This window comes from Aquila chrysaetos, chromosome 2 (assembly GCF_900496995.4).
Source record: "Aquila chrysaetos chrysaetos chromosome 2, bAquChr1.4, whole genome shotgun sequence".
Taxonomy (NCBI): domain Eukaryota; kingdom Metazoa; phylum Chordata; class Aves; order Accipitriformes; family Accipitridae; genus Aquila; species Aquila chrysaetos.
In genome coordinates, this window is record NC_044005.1 from 39,321,902 (window position 1) to 39,334,878 (window position 12,977).

Consider the following 12,977-nt stretch of genomic DNA (forward strand, 5'->3'; position numbering starts at 1 on the left):
CTTGTAACCTTCCACTTGGCCAAACTAAAGCTAAGTTGGCCTAAGCTGTATTATTCTCATTTGCTAAGCTACTACTGATATTATCCTTTATTTCTAACTCTTCTTGTGTTTTGTTTCTGAAACTAAGTACTGTACACCCCTTTGTGGGAACTGAGGGTTCCTTTATCTCAAGTCTGTCTCACCTGGAAAGATGTCCTCCTGTTCCTGCTCAGTGCAAGTACTTGCATAAGCACAAATTCACGTGTTGAAATACCATCTCTGATTCCACATGGTTCATACAATGAGAGGGAAGCTGTGAAAATGAAAGTCAGAGTAAAGGAGAACTACTAAAATTATCTGGACTTCTTCAAATTCAGGTTCTGTCTGAAGACATGAGGAACGACTTTTATGTTGTCGTACAATATTTCTATTGGTTTTCCTTACTGTTGTCCTTTCATTTTCTTCTGCTTGGTGGGTCCCTGAGAGTCCTCGTGAGTTAGCAGGATGGTTATTGAGACACAAGCTGTTTTTCAGCAATGCTTATTCTCTTCCTCAGGCTGAGGTGAAGGTGCGCATGGATCTGGAGAAGAGACTGAGAGAAGCTGAGGAAGCGTTGCAGAGCTTGGAGCAAGGCTTAGATTCTCTGGATTGCAACAAGGAGAAAGAGGAGAAGATGAAAGCAGATGTCAGTAACTTGAGAAGTAAGTTGGTCATCCATCCTCTCTACTGATGAGCAAGTTCTGAGAGAGGAAAAATTTCTACCCAACTTCCCAGACACAAAAACAAGTTCCCAAATTAGCAAAGTTGCATATAATGTGCTCTCCCAACTCCTTGTACTTCAACCACACCTCCCTTTTGCGGAACCAGAACATGGTATGCAGGCACTTGGTGTTTTGTCCTCAAAGGAGGGCAAAATTATTCATTATTCCGGCCTTCCCTGCTGAGTGGAAGACAAACCTAGGGGCAGAGATGAGCAAATGCTTTTCAAATTGTCAAACAGGGAAGCTGTGGCAGAGCTGTAAAGACTGCCTAGGTCTGAGTTATAGAGAGTCCTGTGGTTCCCCTCAACATAATCTTTTCTCAGCCTTGGTTATGAGAACATCAGCAGTTTAAGGAGGACTGTGGTTGCTGTAGCAATGTCCTGGTAGGTGACCCAGCAGGTGAAGTTTGGATCCTTACTCAGAGCTGAATCACTGCCATCAGAATAACATTGTCAGAGTCTGGACATACGGCTTTGCATGGAGCCTGTAATGTATGTATGTATGTGCTAGTATTTGCTATGCGATGCTATTAAGAAATACCTGGCCACGTATGGCCTGGGTGTGTGTGCCTGTGCCAGTGTTGCCAACACCTCCTTTTCTGCAGCTAGATTGACTGGTTTTAGAAGTCCTTCAAAGAAAGTGCAATGAGCAAGGCTTCAGACCCCTCTGTTGCAAGAGAGTGGAGAAGTTTTATCACAATATCAGAGGCTTTTGGCTGTTGAATCATGAGCGGTTGTGGGAACGACTGATGGAGAATGGATGGCTCCAGTTCTTTCTATAATTTGAGTATGCATTTGTTGGGGACTGGAGGTTTTTGTCACTTTGAACTTGTCTATTCTGATGATATTCTGGAGCTTCATGGATTGTTGTTCGTGAAGATCTAGGGAGGTGTTGAACAACATCACCTGGCTCAGCCCATCAGTGAGTGTAGTCCCTTGTGACTGGTTCATTGCTTGAAGTGTCTCTCCCGTCACTTCTCACGGTGGTGTCGTCTTCTCAGAGTTCTTTGAAGAGTGCATCCGCAATGCCGAGCTGGAGGCCAAGATGCCCGTGATCATGAAGAACTCTGTGTATATCCACAAGGCTGCCACTCGTCGCATAAAGAGCTGCCGCTTCCACCGCCGGAGAGCCAGTGCTTCATGGAATGACTGTAGGTATCGGGCAGCTTCTTACTCTCTATCCTGCAGGAGCAGATATGTGCAGATGGGGCTGACAGAGCGGTAAGGTCTGCAAACGTGGTCCATATTTCATATTCCGTAGTAGTAGAATGGAGCTACAGAGAAACTTGGAGCTTCCTTTCCCAGAGAGCAGGCACTGAGTCTGTGTGCTGGTTGCCTGTCTCTTCATGTATGTTGAAAAGTAACTGCTGTGATGGTGCTGGGCCCCTAAAAAACCGTGCTCAAAGCTGACTTCATCTGAATGCTTAATCATAGACTGAGTAAGGTTGGAAGGGAGACCTGGACATCATCCAATCCAATGCTCAGAGTGGCTGCCTGCAAGGTTAGATCAGGTTCTACGTAGAACCCTAATTCAGGGACAGCTGTAAAGAAAAGTGTGTTTCCATGCTGTCAGCATTTTCCTCCTCTGAAAACAGTAAGGTGAAGCTGTTACAGAGCGCAATGGTTAGCTTATCGCCTGCCAGGCTCTCAGTCATGTTGATCGCATGGCTCATGTGCTCTAGTGAAGTTTTGTCTTCAGTTTGTGTCCCTGACAGAAAGCGCTGACCTTTCTGTGCTGATCTTGTTTCAGTGAAGCAGTCCCAGTCCTTCATCTTCTCGCACGCAGAAGCTGAAAACATGGAGGAGCTGAAAGAAGCAGCCAAAAGACTGAGCCGGGACCAGCACTTCAGGGAAACTCTTTATCAAATCATGAGGTCGCAAAAGGATGATTCTTTGGGGGATGAAAAGTGACTTTTGTTGGGAGGGGGCTTCTGATCTCAACTTGCCATTCAGCTCCGCAAAAGTTACGCCATTGGGCGCCAGGGTCAGAAGGGAGATTTGCCCTTTGGTGGGGAAAGTGGGGGAAAGTTGTGTGTAGGCAATTCCCTCAGTTAGTGGGTTTACTTTAGTTTGAATGCTCCCTGTAGCCTGAAAGACCTTCTCTGCTGATCACTCCAGATCCGTTTGCTTCAGCTGCTTACGTTAAGCCACGTTTTGCCAAGATACCACGGTCGGTGTTAAAGTGAACCACAGACCGTAGCTTAGGAAGTGCCTCTTCTTTCCTTTCCTGTCTAGTCTGTCTGCCAAACACAAGTGCTTCTGAGAAAGCCCTTTATCAGCCTATGCTCCAGCTAGTGTAACGTCCCCAGTAGGACACAGCTTACCCTGTTCTGCCTGATCCCCACTAGGAAATGGCTTGCTGCACACCCCCAGTCAATGAGCGCTTTGGTGGGACACGTTTCCTGAAGACTGCAGCAGTCCCAGCCTCCCAAGCACAGGCAATAAAATCAAACACAGGGCAACCTCTTGGTGCTACATCATTTCAGGCAAACGGTAGCAACACAAGCTGAAGACAACCTGAGGATGCTGTGGATTTGGCTCCAAGGAGGATCGTGTGCAGAGAAGAGCTTATAGGTAACTCAGTGGCATCCATGCAAGCTGGAGGGAGGGTTGTGTTGTGTTGACTGTGGGCAGAACATCCTGGGGCCACCTTTGCACTTTTTTTGCATTGGGACATCTGGCTGTGTCACCGCCAGAAGGAGGAGCAGAGCTATGAGCTGTGGAAGGTGTTATCTATAGGCAGATTCAGTGTGGAGGAGCCTTTGACTGAGCTCTGACGGCTTCCTCATCACCTCTGTAAAACAAGCTGGAGGACAGGTGGGTGAGGAGTGTTCAGCAACAAAACCCACTACCGCTTGGAGAATTAAACATTGTCAGCAGCAAGCTGTCAGGGCTGCGGAGGTGGGGAAAGTCATCTCTGCATGTGCTGCAGTGAATAGCCTGTACTCAAAGCTTTGTACTGCTCTCTGCCTGCCTTGCAATCCAGGCTATCATGGTCAACCTGGGACCTCTGGCAAGTCAAGGCTGGACTGGGAGAGGCGCTGTGGACAGCCTAGTCAGAGTTGGGCTTCTGGCTGGCCTCTGTCCCCTCCCAAGTGCTCACCAGGTGGTTATTGCAGGGGAGGATTTGCCCTGCTTGTGGTCATCTTGTATGTTACAGGAGAGGAACCCCTTTGTTGTGGGAACCTTGCAGCCTCTCCCACCTGTTTCAAGCAAGCAGCTGGCTGATAATTACCCATGCTATAGTAACAGCACTGCCTGGTGCTTACAGAGCACATGACAAGCACGCTCAGAGCGATGCTGTTATCCCCGTAGTATAAATTGGGAAACAAAGGAATAAACAATACAAAGGTGAATGAAGTTAGCAACAGAGGTACAGTTAGGGCTCAGGGGGTCTTAAGTGCAGATTTACCGAGGCTTTCAGGGCTGCAACCCTCATCAGTACCCCTGGGTATTACATATGTCCAGTGACACCGAGGTAGCTGCTTACCTCTCCCATGCAGACTGTGACACTGTCCAGTCCCAGGCTTTGGCTGCTGGCCACCTAAGTCATTCCCTACCAATTCAGTGCTGTTTCTAGGGAGAAGTCAAGGATGAGGCTGGGAAGGGAGCCCTGGCTTGTCAGCCAGAGGAGAGGCGTTGATGCTGGGTGGAGGAGCGTACTGGGAGGGTGCGATGCTCCTGGAAGCAGTTGCTCTGGTGTGACCAGAGGAAAAGCATTGAAGGCACAGCCTGTACTTTCCATTTCAGGCAGTTGCTGACCAGAATCCTTCTGCCAGGCAATGGGAGGTTTTAGAGAATCAGAGGGTCCAGCACTGAAGGCTGACATTTTTGTGATGACAGGTCATGTGATAGGCAAAGAGAATTTGCATCCCTCCTTAGCTAATACACCCGATCCTTCTGTGGTTTTCCCACTCGTGCTTGCGTGCTAGAAAGCCACAAATGAATTCTTGCTCCTACAAGGCTGAAGGGCTGTGAGAAAGCAATACAGAGCTGGTTTACCCCTTTACACTGTCCTCACATCATCTCTGGCTATTTTCCAGTTACAAGGTCTATATTATGTGATGCTGGAAGGGACAGGAAAAAGGACACCCAGGGAGGGTATCTGTAATTCAGGCAGTTAGGAAAATCACTCTGTGGCTTGCGAATGCAGCACCTTTGATCTATTACCATCAAAAGCCACAATATCAGACTTTACAGAAGTATTGTACTCAGGAGGTAGCCACATCGGGTCTTCCTTTACTGTGCATATTAACAGCAATAAAAAAATAAAAGTTATGCTAACACTAGAGTGAATTCCTGTGTGTTCTTGATACACTGTCACTGAAATGATGTTAAATTGCCTCTGCAGGAGTTGATACAAATCATTGTGACATGCTCATTTACTGCCAGTGCACTTCCTCTGCTTCACTGAGTTGTTGTGTTACGTGCTTAACATCACTTCTCAAAAGGACTGGCTGGATGTAAAATGCTTTCACCCTTGCTACCCTCTTCCACTTTTGAAATGTGTATAAAGTTAAAGCCAGGACGTATGAAAACCAAAGAAGAAATCTCCCACTCGCTAACCTGAAGCCAGTGAGAAGCTCTCTGTGTAACCAGCAAGGCATGCCCTAAGCCACCTGCGGCGAGGTGCTTGCCATCGGCTGTTCCTTGCTGTAGATACTAGTCCTGCAGAGGAATCTACTGCACTGTAAGCTCCCTGGCAGAGTCAGCACAGAGCTGGGCCTATGTACCATAGCATCTTAACTAAGTGACTGTCTCCTTATTCTGTTTGAAAGGACACAGAGTTACTGATTTCAATGTTATCTGTGTATATTCAATGCAATGCAGTAACAGGAAGATGGCTTATGGAGCAACCCATCTCTGTTCAAATAACCTCCACTAGTAATCCTGGGTCTGATTGCTTTCTCCTGCTGGGAAAACTGGGAATGGGATGAGAATTCCCTCCACTGAGGTGAGTTCCCTAAATTGTTCCCTCATGTCTGAGGATAGGAGAAGATACAGGATGGTTTGCACCTCTAAGATTTCTCTTCAGAAGTTGCAGAACAGCTAGACCGGCTCTGAAGAGCCTGTGGCCGTTCTTCCACCACCTCCACCTTCTGGCTATCATCTGGGAACTTCTCTTCCCTCTAAAGACTTTCCCTATTGTGTCCCCTTCAGAGACACTTTAAAATATGAGTTTCATTTGCAGCTACTGCCAAACGTGAAGCCTGCTGATTCTCATCTACTTTTCACAGCGTGAACGGTGGCTCCCACTAAGGTCAATTTAAAGATTAATTTCATCCTCCACATAAGATGCACGAAGCCTCCAGGCTGTTTCAGTCCCTGGTGTAGAAAAGTGGTTTCTGCTGAAGGACAGGGCTTTGGCAGCTTCCCTGGTGCTCGCTGCCCCAAGGCTTTGCTCTTGCACAGAAGTAAATGGCAGAGAAAGGAAGGCAGCACCAGCCCCGCTGCCTCCAATATGTGCTGCTTCTAAAGCAGAGAAAGTGGACAAGAAATGGAAACTGCCCTCGAGGTCAGAAGTCAATAATAAAGGATAAATGGTCGCTGGTGCGTGTTATGCATTGCTGTGCACGGCACACAAGTGACACAGGCTGGCAGCGATTTTCAGCTACAGAGTATGGCTTGCTTTTAGCTCAAGATGGTAGGCAGGCTTTCTGCTTAGGACATGAGTGTAGCCTTAGTGGATCTCTTTGGAAATAGGATGATAGTTTTTCACAGAAATAGTCTGTTTGGAATGCTTTTCAATGCAGTCGCTTTTTGTGATTACTAGAGGAACAGAAGATGGCTTGTGTTGTGTCTAGTAATGAAAAGTTTGCTCCCAGGAAGGTGGCCATGCTCTGAAAGTTTTGTCAAGGCTTAGCTTCAGGCGGGTCCTGGGGCTTGCCTGGACACTCAGTGCTCCTTTGTGCTGGTGTGACTGTGAAGGGTGTTACTGGTTTTTAGCATCTTCTACCTGATGCACTTGGCACAAGGACAATTCTTCAGTTTTTCACATAGTCCATCCACAATTTGTTATCCACCTAGTTTGAGCGTGGCCATGAATGGGAGAAATGACCAAGCCCGAGGAACTGGCTGTAGCCAGTCACCTGCGAGCTGGGTCTGAGGTGGCCTGTTGGGGTGACAGACAGTCACCATGAGCGGGGCCACGTGGAACCCTGAGCTCAGCAACCACACGTGGTTTGTTGAACAACCTTCAGTGCCTTTCTGCCCACTGAGATAACATCCCTTCAAGTCACATTTACTTCTTACTGCAGGCTTGGCTCCAAAGTTAAAATGGCGAAAGATCCAAGTGACTACTCAGTCAGGTCTGTGAGTCCTTTCTGCTCCTTTCTGCCACCAGTACTAAGTGCAGGATACGCTGTAGTGCTGGAACTGACATCTTTTTTTTTTTTTTTTCTTTTTCTCCCCCCAATGTTAGCAGATCTGGCACTTCAGAGGAAGAAAAATTGTAAAGGCCATTTTGTGGGGGTAGCAAAGGCACCTTTTGCTAACTCAGAGGTGTTGCAATAAATAACTTGGCAGGGTCATGTGTTCTTATTTTGCTATATCATGAAAAGTGCAAACTTTGCATTGCTTAAAATAATAAGTGAGCACCGCTTACCCTTGAGTTCTTCTTGACTGCACCCCTGCCTCAAACCTCTCTGTGGAAACCACCCAAGAGCAGAGGAACAAGTCCTCTCCTAGAGCTGCTGCTCCCATCAGTTTGTTCGTCATTAATTCTGGGGGCAGGAGAGAAGTCCCTCCATAAGTCAGTGGCTGCCTGCAGGAGAAGCCAGCCCCTGCTCCTCTGGCATGAGGAAAACAGGTTCTGGTTGTTGTTGTTGTCTTATTTTGTTCTAAGCTCTGCAAAATAGGAGTTAAATATTTTTAGCATCTCCATTTTAATAAGGGGGCTTGAAAATGAGCTATTTATGGTGGATGTGAGAAAACTGACTTGCTGTAATGGGATTAGGCCCTGTTCAAAAAAGGTGCTGGCACTCTCAGCCTTGATGGAAGTATGGCTGCAGGCTTGTGATAGAGTCACTGCTGAAAGCACAGCCGCGAACAGGGCAGTAGCACGTACGGCAGAGCTCTGCCTTTGGGATGGTTCACAAGCACTCAAGGAGCCTCGGTGACGGAGGTAGGCTCTGCCCTCAGGTGCACTCATCTCAGTGGCATGTGAGGCTGTGAGAAGAATTAAAATGACACGGCAAGAAGGTGGGAATGCTGTGGCTTTTGTAGCAAAAGGAGCAGGCTTACTGTAAAGATTGCCAGAGAGAATGGATTGTAACTCACTTGGGAACAGCCACTGCTTTCATTTCTCCTTTCCTTTCCTGATTCTGCCGGAGGCACAACACTTGTGTTTGCTGCGCGTGAGAAGAAGGTGAGGAGGCTTCACCAGGAATGAGATTGAAAGGTAGGAGTGCAGCAGATGTGACTGAAAACTGGAGCACTGCTGATAGTGGGTTGGTGTGTTTAAAAAACAAATTAACAAAAGTGTGTGCTATGGCAAGTGCATCTCAATAAGCAAAAGACAGCTGTCCTGTTTCTCGGTATGCAAAAAGCACCTTGGTTTGCTCTGACCCATGAAGGGATGCGGGGAGTAGGAGTAAAGCCAGGCACTCTCTTTTTTGTTCTGCTTCTGCTCCTAAATTTCTCTTGTTGTAGTTTCTCCCTGCACACAAATACAGAGCAGGTACGGTGTAACGTGGGACTTATTTTAGATTAAGAGAAACAATGTGCAGGTAGAGCTGGCTTTCCTCCCTGTGTAGGGCGAACACGGGCTCCAAAACGAGGACAGAAAATTCCCAGCCATTCAAAGGTACCATAGCTGGGTAAAATAAGAGTGCTTATCACATGTGCCAAGCTTGGATGAGGAAGAGTAGCAGGACACGCTGCATTCAAAGTTGAAGCCAGCCTGCAGTAAGGGAAAATGAGTTTGGAGAAGGAGAAGTTTTAGCCCCTTGCTTTGGCTGATGCTGAAGGAGCTAGAAGAGAACGTGTCCCCTAAGTCCATGTTCTCCTTTTAGCTTGTGGTTGGCTCCTGGTGCTGGCATGGGATTAGGTTTGGTGGCTGCTCACTACACAGAAAATCCCTCCAGCTGTGACCAACTGCTGCTGACTAACAGCCTTGTTCAAAAGCATTGGTGGTGGTTGTGGCTCCAGGGAGCACTCTCAGACCTGTACACAGCAAAAGATGTGCATGACGCCCCTCCCAGCTAAACTCACAGGGGCTCAACGTCATGGGAGACTGGCTTCTCCTTGCAAGTGGGCACGAGCTCATCTTGCAGCTCTGTGCTTGCACCCAGGAGCGGAGAGCCCACTGCTTGAGCTGCTCCTGCATCCCAGCCTCCCCACTGCCCCCGGCCTGTTGGATCCCAGCACGCCAGGGCAGACCTCCGCCACCGAGCTTTCATCCAGCAGCGGCAGTGTGGAAGGAGGGGATTTAACAAGGCAGCCTTAGGAAAGGCCATTGGGAGCAGGCATGGGAGCTATCCCATTCGCTTCCTGGAGGGAGAAGAGCATCTCCCTGTCCCTGCCCCTATAGCACCCTGCTATATGCACCCCGTTTGGATCCGAAGTGCAGCGCAGGGAGGATCCAGAGGCTGGCTGTCAGAGGAGCTGTACTTGGGCTCTGCTTCATTCCCAGACCAGGACAGGAGAGAACTGGAAGGAAAGAACAGACCTAGCAGGGAAGCAAAGAATAGCTGTTGTGGATAGCACCCTGCAAAGGAGTGAAGCATCCCGATCATCATCTTTTCCTTGTCCAGGCAGGAGGGAGCAGACCTGAAGGATGTTTCTGGGCCTTGGTTCTGGTGCATTCCCTGTACCAGGAGTTTTGGTTCTGTCTGTACTTGAAGAGGATTACAAAGTTAGCAAACAAATACTGCTTTACACGAGGATCATCCCCTCCCTCTCCCTCCCTGCCCATCCGGCTCTCCCCAGCTCCGAGCGGAATTGCAAAGGGCAAGCTGGCTTCTCCTTGCCTTCTCCTCCAGCCCGCTCCCTCAGCTTTCCATTTGTTCTTCTTTGGCTAACTGTGGCTACCTCCCCGAGGTGGAAATTAGCATCGTCCCGGCAGGCTGTGTGGCACCCGGGAGCGGTGGGAGGACGGTGCTGCCGCGGGCGGAGAGGAAGACCCCCTGCCACAGTGGGGCTGGAGAGCCGCTCCCCTGGGAGAGCGCAAAGGAGGTGAGACGTGGCTTGCAGACGGTCGTAGCTGCTCATGCCTTTTTCATAACGCTGGCTCTCTGTCTAGAAAATATTATTCATGCAACTCGCAAAGTCTTTCCGACTTGAGTGTTTCATGCAGAAAATGCGTAGAGATGGGCAGTGAACACCCGGGGCTGTTAACCAGGCGCTTTCCTTCCCTGCTTCACAGCCCACCTCACGCGTGGCTTCGGGCCGAGCCCTGCGGGTGCAAAGGCGGGCAGGGACGTGCGCGGCCCCCCCTCACCTCGCAACGCGCAGCGTAGGCCCTTTCGGGGTCTGCGCGCTAGGTCTTGTCCCAGTGTGTTTCACAGGGGCGAGGGGCAGGCTGAGGAGCCAGTGCCTCCTCCAAACCAGTCTGAGCCTCGAGGCTCGGAGGGCCCACGCTTCAGCGAGTTGGCTGACGTCCTGTCCCCCTTGCAAGCTGCTAACGAGCACCGAATCCGACTCACCTCTCCCCAGCCTGTATTCGCACACAGATACATACATATGTGCACACGCGTGCTTATTTATACATACATACCTAAAAAACCAATGTGCATTAAATGTATAGCTCAGATGTATGTCATCTATCGAAAGAAATATTTCATAATGAGGTCTTTTTTTATTTTTCTTGTTTTGCCTGAAAATAATTTGCCCGAAAATAATTTCTGATTTTTCCTCTGATTTTCTTTCCTCGTAGGCAGAGAGCAAACCAGAAAGTTTTACCTTCAGGTGAAATATGGTGTGCTTTATAACTGAAGGTCACCCTGGAGGCTGCGTCTCCACTGTAGCTGCCATTGCCAGACCCGCAGAGAAAGCCGCACGTGGGCAAACAGCCTGGTAATCCTGCGTGTAGGGACACTTCTGCTCCTCCACCCAGCAGCAGCCAGGTCAACCGCGGCCTCGTTTTTCCCGAGCCTTTCGGCGTCCTGCTCGAGACATGCAGCTGAGCATCTCTGCAGCTCCCCTGGCTGAGGGTTGGTGGTGGCCGGTCCCTGCCGGCACGGCCGGGTGCGCAGCTCCCGTGCGCAGAGCGGTGCTGGTGAAGGGGCGAGCAGCCTGTCCCGGGGCAGGGGCTGGGGCCTGAGGCTCGGGGCTAACGCGGGTCTTGAAGTTAGCGTGTAGGAAGCCTGATGTGCCCTTTTCCTTGCTGCTGCCTTTCTCTGGATAAATGGTCTCAAATCGTGAGAGCTATAAAACTAGCACGTTTCCTAGCGCTAGCATCATGTAAATAAGTCAGGTCAGACAGCTGGCACGCCAGAAATTTCCTCAACATTTTCCTATCCGCGTGATTTAACAAAATACAGCTATATCCTAAGAGCCCTGGAAACGCATCCCTCTTACGTGCATCAGGGATGTTTTAGGTATCTCTGAATGTCACGGAAAAGAAAACAAATAACGGTTTCCTTGGAGGAGGTGGTGTGTGTGTCCCAGACAGTGAGCTCATGGGGAAGATGAAGAGAGTGCTGCTGAGTTCCTGTAGCTGCAGTGCAGCAAGGAAGAGGTGGTGTTATAAAGACACATTTCCTGATTTAAGGCACTGAATAAATTTGAATTGTTTTGCAGAATAATTGGCTTGTACTTACTACTGCTGTAATGGGATAGCCAGAGAAGCAGAAGCTGTGGCTGCTTTTGCAGCAGGAGATATCAATTATGGAGGAAGGAGGATGTGTCGTATAAGGTCAGGAGACAGCAGGGCAGACAGGACTATATTCTGCTTTTTCTCTGCCTGTCCAGGTGATGTTTGCCATGGTAGGGTGTGCGTTCCCAAGGCAATGTGAAATTAATCCTGTCTCCTTTCTAAGGAGAAGTGGGTCAGTATTTGCCATCCCCACTGCCCAGATACCACAGTCTGCCATGTTATGGATGTTAATTACAGTAGTAAGGTCATAACTTCAGATGACTTTCTGGAGGCTGCGTGTGGAGAAATGTAAATTACACAGAAGTGGGATGTGGGTACTCATCTTTGGATGGACAGCTGCACCAAAGATAAATCAGATTTTATCTTATGGAATTTCTTTTCTCCTTAATCTTCAGAGATTTATTGAAAAGCTTAAGGTTAGGAAAGAACCACTAGAGCCTCTAATCTCTTCTTCTGTCTGCCACAGACAAGTACGTTTCACCTACTTACCACTGGGTGAATTTTAGTGTTATTCTAATCCATGGCGAGAAAGCCTTGGGAACGGGATCTGCAGCACATCGCCTCTGGCACTTACTGGGGATTTCCCCACCTGCATTAATGCTGCCTGGACCGACACACACCTAAACACCAGCCCCCCGGCACGGACCCTCCAGGATGTGTGCAGGAGCAGCAGCCAGCTGGGGAGCACGTGGGCTGGCAGGCCTCCGCAGCTTGGCTGTGCCTGGAGAGCTGGAAGGCAGAAGGGTCCCCAAGGGAAACCTGGCAAACCTAGCTGGCAGCGCCGGAGCCAGGGGAAGGAGAGGACCTGAGGTGCTTGGTGCGAGGGAGCCTGTCTCGCACAGCAGGAAGGACCTTCAGGCCGCACCATTTTTCATGGAGCTGGGACCACTAACAGGGAAAAGAAGGAAAGCAGTGGCTGGCCCGGGCTCCTCACACTCACTGCTGGAGGGGTTGTATTTAATCATGTACATTTTCCAAAGGCTGTTTGTATCTGAACATATACGGACCATTTTTTGGGGGGAAGATGTATCGTTATCCGGGCTAGTTGCTGTAGTTGCTGTAGGCTGGTGAATCCACTGGAAGAGATGATCCTCTTCTTGGTGGCCATGCTGTCAGCTGGAGCATGGTGGAGATGTGGAGAAGTCATGACTAAAGTCTACTTGTAGGGAAGAGGTAAAGCTCAATGAAATGGGAAAACTAGTCTAAGCAGAGGTGCCAGGCTTGAGCTCTGTGGGAGGCGAAGGCAGCTCATGCCATCCCCCAGCTGACCTGGCGAACTTGTGTAGCCATGGCCCTTTCTGGGATGCAGCTCCTAACTTGGCCGGAACAATCTCTGGGGTACGTCCCCAGCCACAGCCTGCAGCAGCACCCCTGTGGAGAGAAGCACACAAAGGAGAGGTAGAGCAGTGCTTGTTTTTCACA

General features: G+C 49.2%; 1 protein-coding gene across 5 annotated transcripts in view; it reads left to right on the forward strand.

Annotated features, from left to right (window-relative positions):
• Positions 1-5,023, forward strand: part of PLEKHD1 (pleckstrin homology and coiled-coil domain containing D1) — a 30,798-nt gene extending 25,775 nt beyond the window's left edge. For 4 of the 5 annotated variants that reach the window (XM_030004364.2, XM_030004338.1, XM_030004346.1 and 1 more), the window contains 3 exons: positions 536-680; positions 1,741-1,890; positions 2,490-5,023. In XM_030004364.2, coding sequence (XP_029860224.1) covers positions 536-680; positions 1,741-1,890; positions 2,490-2,650 — 456 coding nt within the window. In that variant the 3' untranslated portion in view covers positions 2,651-5,023. Of the gene's footprint in view, positions 1-535; positions 681-1,740; positions 1,895-2,489 lie in introns of all 5 variants that reach the window. The other variant, XM_030004372.1, reaches the window with a different exon arrangement.
• Positions 5,024-12,977: the final 7,954 nt, after the last annotated feature.